Source organism: Fusarium oxysporum, chromosome V (genome assembly GCF_013085055.1).
Source record: "Fusarium oxysporum Fo47 chromosome V, complete sequence".
Classification (NCBI taxonomy): Eukaryota; Fungi; Ascomycota; class Sordariomycetes; order Hypocreales; family Nectriaceae; genus Fusarium; species Fusarium oxysporum.
In genome coordinates, this window is record NC_072844.1 from 1348119 (window position 1) to 1366986 (window position 18868).

Consider the following 18868-nt stretch of genomic DNA (forward strand, 5'->3'; position numbering starts at 1 on the left):
ATCATATCAGTCTATCTATAGCTCCTATGCACGCAACTGATAAATATGGAAATCTACGTAATACATCTCATGTTACGCCAACGCCCTCCAATAACTGCCGTCTAAGGCGGGGTTTACTAAGACGAATTCACATTCGATACATTACCCGCTAGCCTTTCAACTTACATCTCCGCAACTTACCTCAAACTTATATCTAGTCTCACATCAGCACCCACATATACACTAAACACACCTCAGCTAAACAATGACAATCCCCACGCTACTACCAGGGCAGGCTGGACTGCCTAGCATTGAGAGCACAAAATCTTACTGGCATCGCAAACCCTCTGAGAAGCTCCTCGGGCATCGCACCACAGCAGAGCTCCCTTCCACGGCTGATGTTGTGGTCGTTGGCAGTGGTATCACCGGGGCATTTGCAGCGAGAGAGCTTGTTAAAGGGGACTGTAAGAATGTGGTGCTCCTCGAGGCAAGAGAGGCCTGTTGGGGAGCTACAGGAAGAGTGAGTTAAGTCTACTGAGAGTCTTTTATACGGGTTTACTGATTGTCATCAGAATGGTGGTCATTGCCAGCCCCTTATTTACGCCGCCAAAGCTCCAGTCGCTCAATTTGAACTTGATACCTTCAACTTCCTAAAGGACCTTGTATCAGAGCACAATATCCCTTGTGACTGGGAGACGGTCGGAGGTGTGCACCGCGTTCCTTCACAAGAAATCCTCGACATCGTGACCCGGCATCTAGACCGTCTAAAGAAAACCAATCCTGATCTTGCGGACGACATCAAGGTTATAACAGATCAGGAGCAGCTGAAGAAGCTGCGAGTTTCAGGGGCATCTGCTGCCATATACCAGCCCAATGCGGCTAAGCTATGGCCGTATAAGCTTGTTAGCTGGGTTCTTGAGAGTCTCCTTGAAGCGAACGACTCAAGCGTCTTCAATCTTCAAACAAAGACGCCCGTGGAGCACATTCAGCGGATAGGTGACTCATGGGCTCTCCACACCCCTCGTGGCCAGATAGCAGCCAGGAAAGTCATCCTAGCAACTAACGCTTATACCTCACACCTTATTCCAAAGCTATCTGGGTACATAGTTCCCGTGCGTGGCCAAGTTGCTGCTCTTACCCCTTCAGACGGCAGCTCACCACTGGAGCATAGCCACGTGTGGTGGACACCAGATGGAGGAGACGACTATCTTGTCCAGAGACCTTCGGGTGAACTTATCACTGGCGGTGAGAGATTAGGCTCATCCGGTGGCCAAGTTGGACTATCGCGGGACGATTCGATCGACCCAGTTATAGCCCAGCGATTGCGTACCTCACTTCATGAGGCCGTCAAGCTAAGGGCACCAGAAGAATCCGAGGACACTTCTCTTCAAGCTACTTATGAGTGGACTGGCATCATGGGCTATTCGAAAGATGGCTATCCCTGGGTTGGCCAACTACCCGCTTCTCTAGGCGGTGAAGATAGTGGCCTCTGGCTTAGTGTTGCTTATACGGGGCATGGTATGCCAGTTGCGGCGAGATGTGGAATAGCGGTTGCCCAGGAGATATTGGGGATCGACGATGGTGTGAAGCTGCCAGCCCAATATCGAATTGATGGAGGGCGAGTTGATAGGGCTCGAGATATGAAGATACCCTCAACACTGCTAGACGAAGTCAGGATGATGATTGGTGATGAAAACTAAAATATATGTCTCATGGCAAGGGCTATGATGAGGTCTGTGTGTGCGATTAATGGAAATAAAGTTATGCCTGGAAAAACCATGAGAGATGCTACTGTTGCTTGTTGAGACAGCCTCCCTTACACTAAGAATTTTATGCAAACGTATTGATACATGTAAACTCTGCTCAGTCTGGTCCTAGAAAGGCGAATTCTTTTGTCACCAAGCGTGACATACCTTATTTATCAACTTGCCCATACTTCACAGACCATCGCATACGTAAAGAAGTCTATGATTTGCGAAGTGATGCAATATATTAGCTTGCGCGCCTGTCGCCGCCGCTGACCTACAGCTTGGCGCGCACCTCAAGGCCGTTGCTAACTTCGCGTTTTGCTCGCTCACGAAGAACCTTACGCAAGATCTTGCCCGACTTCGAGTGACAATATGTAAGCCTCGAACTTGCAGCGCCTTTTACTGAGAAGGATAATAGACTTACAGGAACTTTGGGAATAGCGTCGACGAAGACCACTCCCCCCTTAAGTTGTTTGTATTTGACAACACGACTAGCCAGCCAGTCTGTGATGTCTTTTTCAGATGTGTCTTTTGCGTTTGTTGATTTGACGACATAAGCTCGTGGGAGCTCCTCACCGTTGACCATGACCCCAACAACTGCAGCGTCTGCAATATCTTCTCGTTCAAGTAGGAGAGACTCGAGTTCAGCTGGAGCAACTTGCATGCCTTTAACTTTGATCAACTCCTTGACGCGATCCACGATATGAAAGAGAGATCCTTTTGCGTATTCCTCCACATATGCAACGTCCCCGGTACGAAGCCATCGAGTGCCCTCAGAGTCAGTAACAAATGCGCCTTGGGTTGCACTTGGGTTTCTCCAGTAGCCACGCATCACTGTAGGACCCGTGATCCAGAGTTCTCCTGGGGTGTTTGCAGCCGTAATTTCCTCTCCAGTTTCGATATGGATCAACCTGGCCTTGGAATCTGGCGTCAGCTCACCAGCCGCAGAGCTGGGAGCTTTGTTAGGGTCCCACGATAATGCGGTGCAGGTTGCTTCAGTCATCCCCCAACCTTGCCGTACTACTGACTCGCCCCCAGGTATCATCCCGGCTATCTCGCGTTGTGTATCCTTCGCTAATGGGGCAGCACCGGATGCAATCATGTCGATGCTACTCATGTCGGCACGGCGTGCAAGTGGGTGTTTCGACATAAGGACAAGAATAGGGGGAACGGCCAGAAGCTTCGTGATGCGAAAATTCTGAATATGTGCGAGCATCTTAGGGAAATCAAAAGAAGGCATGATATATACAGGAACTCGCTCACAAGGGAAGCTGGTGATGAAGTAGCCTTGACTAAAGGCGTGATACATGGGGAGGAAACACAAGGCAGCAGCACGTTGACGGCGAGCTTCGTAGTCGGGATGGAGTTTATGGAAAAGAGTCACACCGCAGCTATTCGCAACATGATTGTAATGTGAGATCTCGACACCTTTCGGTATTCCAGTCTACTGTTATTAGCTTCGCGGCACTTATTCAGGATCAAGACAAAGTTGAAAGAACGACTTACAGTGCCTGAGCTGTAGTTGAGAGAGCAGACAGAGTCATTAGAATCATTTGGCTCAGTCCACTCGAATCTCTCACCCTCTGGCCTGGATGCAATGAGCTCTGTCCAGTGTCGACTGCCTTCTCTAGGTTGTGTCTCAACAGGTGAATCTGGCCATGTCGAATCCAACAAAAATACTTGTGAAGCTTTCATACCAACCTGTGAGGCAGCAGCCAATACCACTTCCATGCCACCCTCCGCGGCAACGACGAACGATGCCTCGCTATCTTGAAGTTGATGGGCCAACTCTCGACTGACATACCCAGGGTTAGCTCCTGTGAATATACCCCCGGCCATCCAAATGCCCATCACAATGGTCGGGAAGAATAAGCTGTTACTAGCGAAGAGGAGAACACGATCGCCTGGCTTAAGACCATTGTTGATAAGACCGACGGCGATACGCTTCGCAAATAATCGAGCTTGGCTGTAGGTGAAATAACGTTGCTCAGGGTTGTCAGCATCGATGAAAGCCTTCTGATCTGGTAATGGCCCTGAAGGCGAGCCAAATATCCATTGTTGAATCGAGCAATTAGGAACCGACACCGAAAATCGCGATTCGATTGGCATGATGTGATGTTATCGACAAGTCGAAATATTGATGTTTTAAGAGAGATGGAGTTCAGAATAACCAGTCAGATAGAATTCAAGGTTGTCTTTGTTTGTAAGATGGAAAGAGGTCCAGCTCAGACGAGTTGCAATTGCCTACCAAGACTAGAAGTATCAAGCCAAGCCAAGCTAAGCTGAAAACCTCAGGAAGGAGGTGCGCTATCTACCTACCTCCTTCTGTAGTTCATTTAAGATCTGGCGCTTCCAAAGTGGCTCTAGAACTAAGCTATTAGCTGAAAGATCCTAGCTCTTAGTTAGAAACAAGGGTCTTTCACTCTGAGATCGAGACGATAGAGTTGAGCCAGGGGTCATCAACTCACGATGAAGGATGTCACCAGAAACAAATGAACGACAGATTCAATAATTACAACCGTGGCTGAATTATTGACGCGAATAGGCTTAATATTATATACACGAACCGTTTGTACATGCTGCAGTTCCTCAGCCTTTTTCAGAGAGTGATGAGGACGCTTAACTAAAATTAGCTACACTCATTCTTGGATTCCAGCCCTCACAACGCCGCCATCTGAAACCTACGACGACAACAATCGATATCATCTCAATGGCCAGCAAATTATTTACTGGTTTTATGCGCCCAGCCCGGTGAGTTATCAACTACAGGACCAGTTGTCATCGGTAGTCCCGGGTTATGAGCCTCCAGAACCACAGCATAAAGGTGGTGATACCTCAGCACCCAATCCACCGTTGATGTCTCATCGCCAGAAGTAAGCCTCTAGCCGAGCTACACAATTGTGCTTCCCCAAATATCAAATGGGAGGCTCTGTACCAATGCGGGGTGGCAAAGTTACCTTGACTCGGGGTTTTCTTGTGGTTAAAGAAGGTTCAACAACAAAACCCTTTTAAGCTTATATTGCCCTGACCATGTACCCTTTCGTTTAGCCTCTGCAACGTGAAGAAGCAAGTGTAAAGCAACACTTGCGCATATAATTGAGTATGCTGCAACTCTTCGGTTGTCCCACCTGAAAGATCATGTATGAAGACAAATCTGGCAGTGGATGGCTTGAGTTTCGGTTGTTTGACGAGCATCATAGAGATCGGCGTGTTGGATCCTGCTTGTGCCATGAAAGAGAACGAATCCAATTGGATTTAGTTTCGATTTTAAGGCTCCAAAACGAATGCTGATCGTCGTTCAACAACACTCACCTTACAGCAAGCTGGGTCATAGGCTATTGAGATTGAATCGCGATTCACAACATGCTCAGTGGTTAGGTATAACAAGAGGGATGTATGGAGATTGCGCACAAGGACAGAGGAGCATGTGGTACCACCAAATTCGCGAAACTTGTTTTCATAGCGTGTTATTTGTAAGTGTTGAAGAACAGAGGTTATGTGTTGGCAGGATAGGTTCGGTCAGCGAGGGGGGCTGCAGAACTTCTGTTAACCCAAGCCCATCAACCCCAATGGCCTTTGGTCTTTGCGAGAAAGCGATTCTCTACGGGTGTATTCGATTGAGTCACCAGTAAAGATTAGCTTATTGTTTGCTCACGTCGGTGGCTGATTTGAGTTCTTGTGTGGCTAAATCAACAATTACGATTTCAGGAGAATGTTCATCGTCGTAAGTTAACAATAAAAACATGATGATTGAGCTTTTCTGAATTCAAGATGAGGCAGCTTGAGATAGGCAAAGTAAGGAGATGAGCTACAGGTCCACCTCCACTTACATGAAGGACGATACGTACCTCTCCATCCGGTCCACACCGGGACGGCTAAACCTTGGGTCAAACACACCAATCATCGACGTTGATTTTGCAAGCAGCTCCAACTCGAATTGCAATGCTCGCTACGGCGGCGACATTTTGACAAGATCCGGAACCGACGACCTTAGAAGCCCTCCCGCCTTCGCGACGACACCCGCTCCGCTCGCTCAGGAAAAGCACCACCAAACTATTCACAATGGCGAGCAAGCTCACTCCCCTCATCCGCTCCGCCATCCGGCCGGTGTGCCGGGCTGCCCGCCCTCAGTCTCGCGCCGCCTTCTCTCTCACAGCCAGCCGACGAAGCGACACTCTCATGGTGGTAAGTAGGCCAATTGGCGCTGTCAATTGCGACCCTGGACCATAGATCATGGTAGATCTATTGGCGCGCAATTGCTAGCGATGAGAACCAACTTATCTGACCTATGGCCGTATGACAGCATCGAAACACCGAGGACAACAACCCCGACATCCCCTTCAAGTTCAACGAGAAGAACCAGACCGTGATTGCCGAGATCCTCAAGCGATACCCTCCCCAGTACAAGAAGGCTGCTGTCATGCCTTTGCTAGACCTCGGCCAGCGCCAGCACGGCTTCACCAGCATCAGCGTCATGAACGAGGTCGCCCGTCTTCTTGAGATGCCTCCTATGCGAGTGTACGAGGTTGCCTCTTTCTACACCATGTACAACAGAACTCCCGTGGGCAAATATTTTGTTCAAATCTGCACTACGGTATGTTGTTTTCCCACATGAAGCACGCCTTTGTCGACTGCAATTGCTTCACGCTAGTCTGGCAATGACGATTAGACGTCATTGAAGATTACCGAATACTCTAAAAGCACAACCCACTAACAACGGCACCAATAGACACCTTGCCAACTTGGAGGCTGTGGATCTGATGTTATCGTCAAGGCTATCAAGGAGGAGCTCGGAATTGAGCAGGGCCAGACCACTGCTGACGGTCTCTTCACCATTCTCGAGGTCGAGTGCCTCGGTGCCTGCGTCAACGCTCCCATGATTCAGATCAACGACGACTACTATGAGGATCTCACCCCCGCCTCCGTAAAGGATCTCCTCAAGTCCCTTCGGGCCCAGGCTACTGCTTCCGACCCCTCTACTGTCAACGTCCCCAAGCCTGGTCCTCTCAGCAGCCGAGACACATGTGAGAACAGTGCTGGTCAAACAAGCCTTAACGCGGAGCCCTGGGGAACCGAGACCACAAGGGCGGACCTGTAGAATTATAACATTATTATCTCTCTTTTTTTAGTTCAATAGCAAGAAATGCAAAAAGTGTCCGGCGGGAGGAGGCTTCAACTGTACATAACATCATGTCAAATGCTTTCCCAGGTATAGAATGTGTGGATTCTCGTCAATGGCAATATGATATGCTGTGTGAAGTATTGTGTCCGCATAGGACTTTGTTTCTTCGTTCCGTTCGTTCATTTGATACAATCGCCAAAAACATGTTACGCCAAAAAGAAACACTACACCCAAACCAACTACCTGTTCAGTCCCTCATCATTTTCACCTAGGAATCGCCCACACGCAAGATCCAACCGTCCCCAAGACGCTCATTGTCCTCACCTAGACCTCCCCAGATCAAAATGCCGCTCTCCTCAAGTTCACCCATCGGGGCGCTTGCAAGCCAGCCTCTCGCCGCGGGCATCTCATCACTGTTATCATCGTCGTATGGCTCAAGATCAAGCTTTGTCCACTTGCCCTCACCTGTCTTGCGGCCAACAGCTTGCCACATGGCAGCGGTAACGCTGGCGGCCGTCATACCCAGAGGTGGAACTTGGAAGGCCCAGACATCATTCAAGAACTTGCCTGCACCTTCGTGGCCTTCTGAGCTTGGGTCACGCTCACCCATGGTCAGGACAAGATACTCATATCCAGCCCCTGAAGTGATTGCCTCCAAAGATGCGACACTTCGGGGTTCTGGCCAGATCTGAGCTGGTTCGGCGTGGATTTCAGTTGAGTCGGTATTCGGGTCACTCTCAAGAATAGTTTGCCAACCACCACGTGCGCGAACAGCAACTTCACCCTTGGTGCCTCTATCGTCAAACGTTTCAACCTCGAGGTGGAGAAAGTCGAGTTGCCCTCCGAGTTCGCTTTGTCCATCAAAACCCCCGAAGCGAAACAGGCGGGTTTTGCTCACACAGATGGCACTGCCGCCTCGAGCAGGACCTGGAGCAGCTGGAAGCTCAGTCCAAGTACGGTCATGGACGTTGAAGGCCCAAATATCATTGGTGCGCTCGCCACTGGCGAGGCATCCAGCATGAATGAAGAAGGTACCGTAGCCATCAGACTCTTCATCCACAGCATCTTCAGCAACATTACCAACAACAGGAGCTTGAGGAATGCCCGTCTTAGACGTGTCTCCGAGTGCCCACTGTCCCCAGGTCTCAGGTTCCTTGGGCCGCTTAGGAGCAAAGTCCCGGGGGCGGTCGATCGATGTGGCTGTGTGATAGCTTCGCGGAGCGGGTTGGGGCACAATTGCACCACCTGGAACGACAGGGGCAGGGTCAAGGTATGTCCATGTGTTGGAGCGGGTGTCAAAGACCCAAACACGGCCACCTTCGTTCAGAGGCCGCATGTCGGGACCTCCGCGACCACCGAAGAGAAAGATACGGGATCCGATAACGGCAGTAGCATGGCCAACTCGTGAAGCTGGAACATCACCCAATTCCGGTTTTTCTGGACCGGCAGGCTGCTTACCTTTGGCCTTGCTCTCGACCTCTTCATCTGAAGATTCGTCTTCTTCCTCATCATCATCTTCTTCTTCTTCTTCGTCATCCTCCGCAAGAGAAACTTCGTCGAGCTTTTTCTCGATCTCCTCTTCGTCTGGCTTCTCGTCGGATTTGACTGGCTCCGGGGCCTTTGGCTGAACGGGTTGCTGAACCTCAGGCTTCTTCGGCTGGGCATCTGGTTTGGCGGGGGATGCCTTGATCTTGAAATAATCGGCCCCAGCCGAGGACCAAGGCAAAGTTACGACATGCATATCATTGTCGACAGGCTTTCGGGGCTCGATCTCTCCGCCAAAGAGGTAAGCGGTTCCGTGGACGATATTGAGAGAATGGGAAGAACGGGGAACGTCAGGGGCATCAATGCGCTCCCATGTTCCTTTCATAGAACTCTTCTTCTGGTGAGTTGCCGAGGGAACGGATGGAACGGAAGGCATAGGCATAGATGGGAGGTTTTGCTGGACATTGTGGAGGAGGTCGGTGGTACGACGCTTGAGTAGAGAGAAAGATTCCATGATGATGGATTTGGGCCTGAGGGCCGATAGGTGTGAGCAATATTGGTGTTTGGTTGAGGTTGTAGGTTTATGTGCACAATGACTGAATGAATGGGATGATGTAGGAGGAGAAAATGAAACATGCAAGCCCGGTCAGCGGCGGGGGGAGCTTACAGTATGAAGTGAGATGATGCTGGCGATAATGACGGGGATGACGTAGGCGCGTTTACGTCCATTTACAAGAGTCTTTATGGATAATTATAGATCTTGAGGATCATAATGAGGCACTTAGTATCGGCACCTAATCTATTATAAGTTCGACTCTTTAATTCCTTCATGCCAATCCAAATACTGGGCTCTTTTTGTCGATGCATGTGATGCAGGCCATGCTTTGCATTGGATCTGATGGGCTGAGCTTGCAGCGGACAAGACGGACGTTGAAGGGACCTGCGGGGTAAAGTAATAAGGGACCTAACGCAGTTTACCTAGGTATAGCTTGGGCTAGTCTAGCGGCGGAAGCTGTAGAGCTTGGGCTCAGCCAAGACGTCGTGTAGAAACTGTTCTCGATGGTTATTATCGTCTCCTCTTCTCCTCTCTCAGACCACTCTCTTATAGTGAATTGACGAGTATACTCACTCGATGACAATACCAAGTCGGATAGATCCTATTTCACAAAGGGAGGCATCAAAGCCTCGACTAACTACCAGAGAAAATACTACTTAGTGGCAGTGCGAGCTAACAAGCTAACAAGCTGACATACCGCATTCAAGCGGAGCTTCAGCTTCAGCTCTAGAGGCTCGACTCCTGTTGAATCTCGATTGTCCTAATCGTGAAAAAGGTAACTGAAGATCTGAAGGTGGATAAAAAATGAACAAGCGATCGGAATAAACAGCAGTCGAGAAACAAAGCATTGTTTTGCCTCGTTATGGATTCAACTTCTAATTGACGCCCAGCGCATTTTAAGAAGCAAGGATTCTCAACCCCCCATGTCTCAATGCTCTGGGGCCATTGGCTGCCCCGAAACGGGCAGATTTCCTCTCAGGCTCTGGGCGATGAGATGCGGGTGAAATGAGCAGCTGAAGCGGCAGATCGCCAGCGGTTCGCCAGTATCAGCAGACTGGACGCCTTCAGCCTCCATTTCTCGACCCTCCAGGCCATATATACAGACGATTCCGACACGAAAAACGCCTGTTCATCTATATAGTACCCGCAATCAGCCTCATAAGCCTCTCGTCTCATGCGCCGAGCCGCCAGTCTGCCTTCTGAGACGCTAACGCTCCGCACACATGGATGAGATATACCACAAGATCGCCGAGTTCAATTCACGGCGAATCGTCCAAACGCACGACGTCCTTTCGTTCAAGTATAGTGAGCTTTGGAGCAGGGATGATACTGGCATTGTCGACTACCATGAAGGGGTCACTACAATACCTGAGGTCGCCTCGTGGCTGGCCATGGAGACGCGAACAGGAACGACAGGTCCAGAGTCGCTAATTCTGCGCCTGATATGGCCTAAGTTCATCCTCGACGATAACTGCGTTGAGCTTCCCGAAGATTCCAAGAATCAGATTCTAGAGAAGTTTGATCTTGAGCTTGCATATAATTATTTCTCGAGTTGTGTCGCGGGCGTCAACGCCTTTCCTGAGATTGTCAAGTCTGAAGCAACCCAGCAGGCCTACACTTTTTGCTATGCGCCTAAACTTGCGTCTATATGGTCACATACTCGCTTCAGGCCACCTTCTTTGCGACCAGGGGTCACATATGGCATGATTCTGGCTGGCGATAAAGAGCAGCATTATTTGAAGAAGCTTCTCAAGAGCAAAAGCAAATGGAGCCTTAGCACAGCAAGCCATGCCATGTTTCCTGCATTTCTCTTTGCTTTCATGTTTCATGGAGAGATTGAGGTAACGCAGAACAACATGAAGCCTGGCATCCAGCAGATAGAAGCGCGGACAGGGTACTCAGACTTCAAGACTGAACGGAAACATATCGCGGCTGGTGAGCTAGGCACACTCAGCGCACAGATGAGCGGATTCGCAGTCCGCCTAGCGAGTACAGAAAGGAAGGATAAGACGTTACAGAAGCTTCTCGAGTTTGTCCAGCAACGACTGAGCCTTGGCCAAAGCTCGAACCCCGAAGCAGACGAGCTGATGAAGAACCATGTCGGCGTTCTCCAGAAACGGTTGATGATGCAGGCCATGGACAGGGAGTATACCTTGAAGAGAGTGCAAATCCAAATTGATGTGGTATGTCGGCCCTAAAGAGAGATGCGTCACAAGGATACTGACGTTTTGCCAGTTGAATAATCTCATATCAGAGAACTACAGCCTTTCCAACTATATCATCTCTATATCTACTCTTCGCGACGCTGCATCCATGAAGACACTGGCGTTTGTGACAATGTTCTTTTTACCAGGCAGTTTCATTTCGGCTCTCTTCTCGACCGATCTCTTCGATTGGGACAGTGCACAAGCTGATGGAGGAGATATCGGGATCAAAACCACACCGCAGTTTCGATTATACTGGGCCGTCACCATACCACTTACCCTCATCACGTTTATACTCTATTTTATGTGGGCTGAGTTCTCCAGCTTTGATCGGAGCCAAAGAAGAGAACGGAGAAGATGGGGCTTTCCCAGAACTGAGAGTATGAAAGCTCAAGATCAAACCCGGTCACCGATGCAAGTATTGAAAGACCAACGCGAACGTGTTAGTGAGGCGTATGCGATGGCAAAGAGGAGACAAACTGTCTTCGGACAAGGTGATAAAGATGAATCGATAGGTGCAAGGAATGAATAGGCCAAGTACTGATTATTGAGATACCACTTGTGTCTACTACCTTGGATTGTATGATAGCGACGTTTGGAATTGGTCAATGATTTGTATGCTAGAGAATATGATGGTGGAGGCGACAGTCTCAATCATGAGCATTGTTCTCGAATCATGGCATTGTTGAAATAGCACAATCTGTATGAAAGGAAGAGAGGAAATGGTATGTTGATCTAAAGTTCGAGATCTTTTTTTGCCCCGCGGTCGAGACCTAACCCATGCAACATTTTAACAATCAACAATGCAAATGGGCATGCAAATACAATGGCATTCTCTTGTCCAGACCTTCCCTTTTCCATTTCTTCGGCCCAGCCTTTGAATCTCGATCCCATCTACCTCCCGCGAGTCCCACATGACGGACGTAACAGCTCAATTGGCCATTTTAATGTGCCCAATCGTGTTGAAGTCGGGGTATAACCTCCGACCACAAACATATCCGCCCGCATGATCGAGGCCTGGCCTCTAACAAACAGACAGACAGACAGAAGTATGGTACAGTACACGCGAAAGAACCAACATCTAGCCTGATCCCTTCTTCCCCTCATTCCCTTTTCTTTCTTTCTTGCGCTCATTTTCTTATTTTCGACCGTTTATGTTTATCTGCGCACGTTATTTTGAGGCGCCTTGACGGTTTTGCAAGCTTCATTGGAGGCTTGTGCTGCTACGATCGCCGATCTACGTCAGAATTGATTGAGAGTGACGGACTAGTCACATCAGCTCCAGCACAAAAATCAAAACAAAGCAGCACGATTTCCGAGGCCTTCGCAAGACGACAGGACACGGTGCATCGCAATAATGGCCTCGCGTTCAGCTTCAGGTACTGCTAACCCAGCACCGGGGACCGCCGTGCCTGCGCAGCTCGGGTTCCTCGCCATCTTCAACCCCACGCTTGGCAATACCGACGAAACCATTGAGGATCAGATCGTCTACTATGCCTCTGTTACAACACAAGCCGCGCATAACAAGCGCAGGCGCGCTCGTGGCCAACCAACCCAGAATATCTCTCCAGAAGAGCGAAACGAGCGTTTGCGACAGATTGGCCTTGCGCAGGGCATGGCTAGCTTCAGCCGCGGTTTTGCGAGTGGTTCAACAGTAGACACCATCGACACCGAGAAGTCAAGAGTCATACTCCATGAGCTCGAACCTGGCTGGTGGATTCTAGCAGTAAGAATACCATGAATTTGTTGTCTTCAACTCCATACTCACCGATGATACTAGAGCATCGACCTCACCAAACTACCTCTCCCTCCTCGACTCGCTACTAAGAAGAGCGAGGCCGCCGAAGAACGATATGAATACTCTAGTCGCGAGATGAAACCCGCGAGCCTGTTGTTGCGCGATCTGCTACGAGCCCATAGCATCTTCCTTATGCATCACGACTCCTCGTTGAGCGCGCTCTTCGTGCGTAACAAGAGAACTAAGTTCATCACTATATTGAGTCGATACTGGGATCTCTACCTTTCGACCTGGAATGTCATGATGCATGGGAACCCAGCTCGTGACATTTTTGGGGGCATCCCCATCGCGGCCTCTGGTGAGCTAGGCGTAGGCGTCGGCGAGGAAGAACGCGGTAGCGGCGAGCGAGCCGTATTGGAAGGACTGGTCGGGAGAATAGAAGGGCTCGTTGATCTTGTTGTTTCCAAATTCGGCGACTACAACCCCGAATCGCCTCCTCCAAGCGACCCCTACGGCGACCCTGAGCAATGGTTAGGAACAGGAAGAGAACCTGGTCCTGATGACGGTGCCATCTTTTTGGGCACCGGCGCTCTGTCCAGAAAATCAGTGAGAGACGTTACTCACTGGATGGAGGATCTATACACCTGGGGCAACCACGCTTATGGTATCATAGAGAGCCCAACATCGGTTCGGCGCGCAAAAAGGCGAAGGGCAGCAGATCGCCAGAAAGCGGCCCAAGATCAAACACGGGCACCAGCGAGTGAACTCACGAAATCCTCAACAGGGGAACAGGCTGGGGAGAGTTCCGACAAAGACCAGCCCCAAATCCAAGTGACTGAAGATGGCAAACTGGAAAAGATGGTTAGCTATCTCAAGCTGGGTTATGGCACATACTGGTCTTTGCCTGGCGGCACTAGTAGTGGCGATTCTCCTACCAAACAGCCCGACAGTCCACAGCAGGATCCTGAACCTGCTCAAGACACAACCAAGCTGGCACGGCCCAGCCTCGCAGAACGCACGCCTTCGTATGAAGCTGCTGGCCACTACCTGATTGGTTTAAAGGGGGAGATCAATGAAGATTATAGCGGAACCGACAGTGCAAGTTCCGATGATGCTGGCGACGGGGCAAATAACTCTCGTACTGTCTTGCGAACTGTAAACATTGAGCTAGAGAGCGAGGCTCTGGATAGACCAGAGGCCATAACTGTGCGTGACTTTGAGCATCCAGCCAGTGCTCTCACGCAGTCGCAGGTGGTAGGGAATATGATACCTGGCTACGACTCCCACGATCTCAACAAGGCAAAGAAACTGCGCGTTGTTGTCTACGTTAACCGACCATTCATGTTCACCTTTCTGTTCAACCTACGAACCGACTCCCTTGCCATGGATTCGCTCTATCGCTCCCTTCATCATCAACTCGCTCCTCTACGTAAACCTCTACTCCTCTCAACAAGCTATCGTCCGGAGCGACCTGGAACCGATGCAGGTTCTGGTAGTAACCACTCTGGAAACAACATATATGATCTCGTCTGGGATCCCGTCTCATTGACGGTTCATTCATCAATACCAAACATACCAGAAGTTTACGATGATACGGAACCGTGGTCCCGTCCTGATGCTCTCAACACTCACCTTCACCTGGTCAATCTCTACATTGGTACTCGGTCCCGTTCAACTGCTCTTGAGCGTACCGAAAAGTCCAGCCGTGGATGGTGGATCGTCTGGACACGTCTGCTCGACCGTCAAGAAGATGCCGCCACGGGGAATCTCTCTACAATTCACGAAGGCGGAGCTGGCCCAAATACAGACCAAAACACCTCTCAAGATGAAGGAGAGAGGAAATATTCTGGACCCGATCCCCGACACCCGGATGTTGCCAAGGAAATCTTCCTCATCCGCCGCGCAAGCGATCACGTCGGCTTCCGTACAGATTCCGCGGAGGGTGCAGGTAAGCTCGCTCAAGGCATCGGCGTCGATACACGCCGCTACGTGGAGGAACTGTTGAACCTGCTATGAAGGCTTCAGAATACACTGCATTCCACTAAATTCATGACTTACGACTTGGAGTTGCCATTGGAGGCCGTGCTCCATGTATCAAGCCCCCTTCTTGGATGAGGATGAGAACACGCAAATGATAAATACAGTACGATAGACGTACTGTATCCATGCATATATGCATGCTACGCATACGCAATACGCGCGGCTGGGACGGGAGTCGAGAGAGTCTAACAATGCCTATATTTATATCCGTATCGATAGCTCGTATTCAAAACGCCTCTGTAAGGTGTAGAATCATTAACTAGCCAACCGTGTCTATTTCTCCCCTTCCTTTCTCCTTTTCAAAAGGGATCGAAATCCTTTCGTGCGACGCTACCTGCTTTCCGGCCCTTGATTACGTGAATTCTCACTGAGGGTCCATCAGTAAAATCCTAGCTGAAGGGAGTGGTTTCGTTAGACTGCTTCAAGCAAGAGTACCCTCACTCACCCCTGGATACCAGCTGTTTATTGACTAACCGTGCTATGGCATCGACCACCGACAAGGAATTTGTTTTAGTGCAGCAGTTCGTCATTATGAACCCGAGCGATATTCATTAGCAGAGTCAAGCTCCCCATTTCTGTTGGTTGATCATTAAATGTCCAAGTTTCAGCTTAAACGAGAATTCATTAGAGTTGCTCGCTACTAGACCCTGTTAAAGACATGGGTTGGTTGAGTACGAGGTCATCGGAGGCATGGAGTAGCGACCAAAAGACTAGGATCCCCAAATTAAAACCCGCTCGCTTCATCTGCCTTAAGATTAGATTCAAAATAAACAATGCTAGGCGACATGTCACAACAATTGAGGGGAAATCACATAACGTAATGTAATCAAAATTACAGTCCCTGATTGAGGGTGCTGTATTGTTTGTCTATCCGAACGGCGTATCCAAAGTTTATGTACATAGAAGTCAACGACTGTCAACCGGAGCTGATTCGCCTAAGAAACCAAAAACACCCCAATCCAGAATCTCCAGGTCTAGGTCCAAGTGGTACCCAAGTGCCTTTTTTATGTCTTACGCCCCAGCGCCTTCGGGGGCGAAGAGATTCCCGCTTCATGAAAAGTACAAGTCGTAAGAAAAGGGTATCCTTCGTATTGTTTTCATGATTCAAGAGAACGTGTTTGTCGTGGCGCTTAGTTGAACCACCACTCGACCTCGGTGCGGCCAGAGTCGAGGCTGCCCCAGATCTCCTCGTAGACCTTTCGGCTGACATCGATGTCGTTGATAGCGCAACCCATACACTTATCGGCGACAGTAGCCTGGCAGGTCTTGCCGTTGGCCTTGATGGTGATGGTCTTGCCGCACATGGGGTTGCTGTTAGAAAGCTCGCCCATCAGGAGGTGGGAGAGAGCGACAATGTTGATAGAGTCATCCTTGCCAGTGTCGTCCTCACCGCAAGCACCTTGACCAATGTCGTAGTAGGTGAACTCGCCGTGCTTGGTGTCAGAACCGCCAGAGGAGCTACCGCCAGAGGCAGGCTTGGCGGCCTTCTCCTGCTGAACGGGAGCGACCTCAGTCTCGGGCTCAGGCTCCTTCTTGGGGGCCTTGACAACAGGCTTGGGGGCCTGAGTGGTGGGCTTAGGGGCAGGAGCCTGGGTTGTGGGCTCAACGGGAGCGACGTATTGAGAGGTAGGCTCAGCAGCAGCCTCGGCCTCAGTGGTGGGCTCAGGAGCAGGGGGAGGAGTGTAGACGCTGGTGACCAGAGTAGTGGTAGGGGCGGGAGGAGGAGCAGGCTTCTTCTCCTTCTTGGGAGCAACCTTCTTGGGAGCGGGCTGAGTTGTCTCGGGCTGAGGAGCAGTAGTAGGCTCGGCCTCAGGTCGGACCCAGACGGTGGTGGTAGCGTCGACCATCTTGGTAACGTATTCGATCTCAGTCACCCACTCAACCTCGGTGACGACATCGCGCTTGTCGTTCTGGTGGTGACGGCGGTGGTGGTTTCCGTGAGGGTTGGCATGGGGCTGGGCGACGGCCGCAGCGGCGAAGAAGGCAGAAGCAAGAGTGAAAGACTTCATGTTGATATATGGATAGTTTGTTGTTGTTGTGTTCGAGTTCTGTTATTCAACCAAGGAGTGGCTGTAGCTGTGATACGTCTGGTGTGTAGACGAAAGGGTATCTCAACGCAATGGATTGCTAGGCAAAGGAAGGATGGTTTAGATTCTGTTCCACAGGAATGAATCTATTCAAAAAAGAATTGAAGGAATGGACGTTGATCGTCGTGTGAGGGAATGTGTGCGTGAGAGAGAGAGAGTCCTGCTCAGTGCTCAGGTGGGAATGAGTGGTGTTTGAACTCGAAGAGATCGTAGGTGAAGAAACGAAACAAGGGGAGGAACCGACTCTTCCTTTAATACTACGCCTCGCCGTAAAAGACGGCGCCGGCTCATTATGCTAGCTCTTAAAAGACTTGGCTTTAGACTAGTACCTTACTCCTAGTCAGGTACCGAAGACTGGAGGTGTGCCATCCATAACCAGCGCTGCACGCAGTATGTCCGCAAGCAACCCACTGGAACTTGTGAGTCAAGGGTACCGCAACTGTAGGCAAAAGAACCGCAGGCGGCGGCGTACCGGATTCATCCCCGGTAGTGGGAGCTGAGAGAGAGTTCCGCTTTGGGGGGGCCTGGCCACGCGTGGTTTTTTCCAAAAGAAATCCACCCACAAGCATAGCCCACCCACCCAATTCCAAGCCTGTCTTTCTCATGCCTGGCCTTGTTCCGAGGTGGGTGGTGGAGACGAAACGGGCCACAGCACGGACGTGGCAAGCTGCCATCTCTTTCGCTCCTCAGGAGGTTTTCACCGGGCCATTGGGATCTGCTGGAGCCAGCCATAAAACACTTCCCTGAACCATGCAAACGGTCTGCCCTAACAGCTACGTAAAAAAAAGCCAGAGCGCTACACAGCCTGAGAAGGAGGCCTGCGGAGAGGACAAGGAGAAGCAAAATCAACCCTGTCGCCCTTCAGGGGTGCCGTGGCACCATCAAGGGGCATTCATCGTATTGTGATGCAAAGTTGATCGCCAGCCTCCTCGTTCAGAACCTCAAAACCCGTCCTCAATCAGCTAGCTGCCTCATCTGAGAACGGCTGTGCGGGGAACAGCAACTCACGTATTGCGGGCCGCGTCATCTCAGTACAGTGCAGTTGGAGAGGTCGTCAACGGAATCATCAGAGTCATGTCGCCGAGCAATTTGATTTTTCAGATCCCTCACCACCTTTACAGAGCACGCACGCAGTCCAGTGGCCCGACTCAAGGCATGTTTTCTAACCCAGGGGGTTGTGATTGGTCAATCTGCAAGGGGCCGCCCTGTCGTCAGCTTCCGAGTTAGATCTTGTCAGGGCTAAGAGGCAGCCAATGACAGTCTATATGTGCCTGACGGTGGCGGGAGGTCTGCGGAGCGAGAAAACAAGGAACATCTGACACTGATGGAGGACCAAAGTTGGTGGAGGGGGAGACACAGTGAATCGATCTCTGAGTTGTCCTGTTCGCTGGCGCCATGTGCCTGGCCCGAAACGCAGAGGCTTGAGAGGCTTGAAAGCACTCAACGAGTCAACGTGCATCCGGGAGGTGTGGAGGACGCCATACGCCAAGTTGAAACAAGACCCATTTCTTCCCAGGTCCAGGGCAACGTTAATCTGGGTGCCACTTCATCCACTCACGAACAACCCAACGGCTTGCTGACATGGCTTGCAGCAGTAGGAGCAGTTTAGAAGCGTGAGAAAGTATCAGAAAATCCGGTGGTGTGAGGGAAATAAAAAGTCTTCTTTGCCGCCTTCTCTTGCTGGGTCGTTCGGCATAATGTTGGCGCCAATGCATGCGTGACGTTCACACTTCTTGAGTCGGGCTTCAAGTCAGAATTCCCTTTGCTTCGTTGTCTGTGTGAACATGTATGCGCTTTCACTGTGATGCGATGTGATGAAAATCTTACGGTGTGTTTGAAATTTCTTGAGAAAGATGCGAGCCTTTTTCCACAAGCGCTAGATTAACTCTCAAAGCACACCACGACTTGG

The 18868-nt window shown here is 50.3% G+C and overlaps 7 protein-coding genes across 7 annotated transcripts; 4 read left to right on the forward strand and 3 right to left on the reverse strand.

The window, feature by feature from the left end:
• Window positions 1-160: 160 nt before the first annotated feature.
• Window positions 161-1835, forward strand: FOBCDRAFT_160891 (FAD dependent oxidoreductase). Its single transcript, XM_031183682.3, has 2 exons — window positions 161-499; window positions 552-1835. Exons 1-2 carry the CDS (start codon window positions 245-247, stop codon window positions 1677-1679), a joined length of 1383 nt encoding a protein of 460 aa, XP_031039324.2. The 5' UTR covers window positions 161-244; the 3' UTR covers window positions 1680-1835.
• Window positions 1775-4031, reverse strand: FOBCDRAFT_160895 (uncharacterized protein). Its single transcript, XM_031183683.3, has 3 exons — window positions 3234-4031; window positions 2152-3171; window positions 1775-2085 (listed from the first exon to the last, which is right to left on the reverse strand). Exons 1-3 carry the CDS (start codon window positions 3834-3836, stop codon window positions 2002-2004), a joined length of 1707 nt encoding a protein of 568 aa, XP_031039325.2. The 5' UTR covers window positions 3837-4031; the 3' UTR covers window positions 1775-2001.
• A 1651-nt stretch (window positions 4032-5682) lies between these two features.
• On the forward strand, window positions 5683-6971 carry FOBCDRAFT_34151 (thioredoxin-like [2Fe-2S] ferredoxin-domain-containing protein). Its single transcript, XM_031183686.3, has 3 exons — window positions 5683-5912; window positions 6031-6321; window positions 6457-6971. The coding sequence occupies exons 1-3, from the start codon at window positions 5790-5792 to the stop codon at window positions 6823-6825; spliced, it is 783 nt and encodes a 260-aa protein (XP_031039328.1). The 5' UTR covers window positions 5683-5789; the 3' UTR covers window positions 6826-6971.
• A 1-nt stretch (window position 6972) lies between these two features.
• On the reverse strand, window positions 6973-8950 carry FOBCDRAFT_34152 (uncharacterized protein). Its single transcript, XM_054704564.2, has one exon. It carries the CDS (start codon window positions 8846-8848, stop codon window positions 7118-7120), a length of 1731 nt encoding a protein of 576 aa, XP_054560539.1. The 5' UTR covers window positions 8849-8950; the 3' UTR covers window positions 6973-7117.
• Window positions 8951-9822: 872 nt separating this feature from the next.
• Window positions 9823-11929, forward strand: FOBCDRAFT_250327 (uncharacterized protein). The gene is made up of 2 exons (XM_031183687.3): window positions 9823-11073; window positions 11126-11929. The coding sequence occupies exons 1-2, from the start codon at window positions 10114-10116 to the stop codon at window positions 11624-11626; spliced, it is 1461 nt and encodes a 486-aa protein (XP_031039329.2). The 5' UTR covers window positions 9823-10113; the 3' UTR covers window positions 11627-11929.
• Window positions 11930-12451: 522 nt separating this feature from the next.
• Window positions 12452-14857, forward strand: FOBCDRAFT_292991 (uncharacterized protein; the record flags this gene model as incomplete). The annotated part of the gene is made up of 2 exons (XM_031183688.3): window positions 12452-12820; window positions 12875-14857. 2 exons carry the CDS (start codon window positions 12452-12454, stop codon window positions 14846-14848), a joined length of 2343 nt encoding a protein of 780 aa, XP_031039330.2. The 3' UTR covers window positions 14849-14857.
• An 823-nt stretch (window positions 14858-15680) lies between these two features.
• On the reverse strand, window positions 15681-17293 carry FOBCDRAFT_34172 (RlpA-like double-psi beta-barrel-protein domain-containing protein-containing protein). Its single transcript, XM_031183689.3, has one exon. It carries the CDS (start codon window positions 16879-16881, stop codon window positions 16003-16005), a length of 879 nt encoding a protein of 292 aa, XP_031039331.1. The 5' UTR covers window positions 16882-17293; the 3' UTR covers window positions 15681-16002.
• Window positions 17294-18868: the final 1575 nt, after the last annotated feature.

Coding starts and splice junctions, on each gene's coding strand:
- FOBCDRAFT_160891 (XM_031183682.3), top strand. CDS start 245: ATGACAATCCCCACGCTACTACCAGGGCAGGCTGGACTGCCTAGCATT. Junction 500..551: donor GTTGGGGAGCTACAGGAAGA/GTGAGTTAAGTC, acceptor GATTGTCATCAG/AATGGTGGTCATTGCCAGCC.
- FOBCDRAFT_160895 (XM_031183683.3), bottom strand. CDS start 3,836: ATGCCAATCGAATCGCGATTTTCGGTGTCGGTTCCTAATTGCTCGATT. Junction 3,172..3,233: donor TCAACTACAGCTCAGGCACT/GTAAGTCGTTCT, acceptor TAATAACAGTAG/ACTGGAATACCGAAAGGTGT. Junction 2,086..2,151: donor ACGCTATTCCCAAAGTTCCT/GTAAGTCTATTA, acceptor TGTCACTCGAAG/TCGGGCAAGATCTTGCGTAA.
- FOBCDRAFT_34151 (XM_031183686.3), top strand. CDS start 5,790: ATGGCGAGCAAGCTCACTCCCCTCATCCGCTCCGCCATCCGGCCGGTG. Junction 5,913..6,030: donor GAAGCGACACTCTCATGGTG/GTAAGTAGGCCA, acceptor GCCGTATGACAG/CATCGAAACACCGAGGACAA. Junction 6,322..6,456: donor TTGTTCAAATCTGCACTACG/GTATGTTGTTTT, acceptor CGGCACCAATAG/ACACCTTGCCAACTTGGAGG.
- FOBCDRAFT_34152 (XM_054704564.2), bottom strand. CDS start 8,848: ATGGAATCTTTCTCTCTACTCAAGCGTCGTACCACCGACCTCCTCCAC.
- FOBCDRAFT_250327 (XM_031183687.3), top strand. CDS start 10,114: ATGGATGAGATATACCACAAGATCGCCGAGTTCAATTCACGGCGAATC. Junction 11,074..11,125: donor TGCAAATCCAAATTGATGTG/GTATGTCGGCCC, acceptor ACGTTTTGCCAG/TTGAATAATCTCATATCAGA.
- FOBCDRAFT_34172 (XM_031183689.3), bottom strand. CDS start 16,881: ATGAAGTCTTTCACTCTTGCTTCTGCCTTCTTCGCCGCTGCGGCCGTC.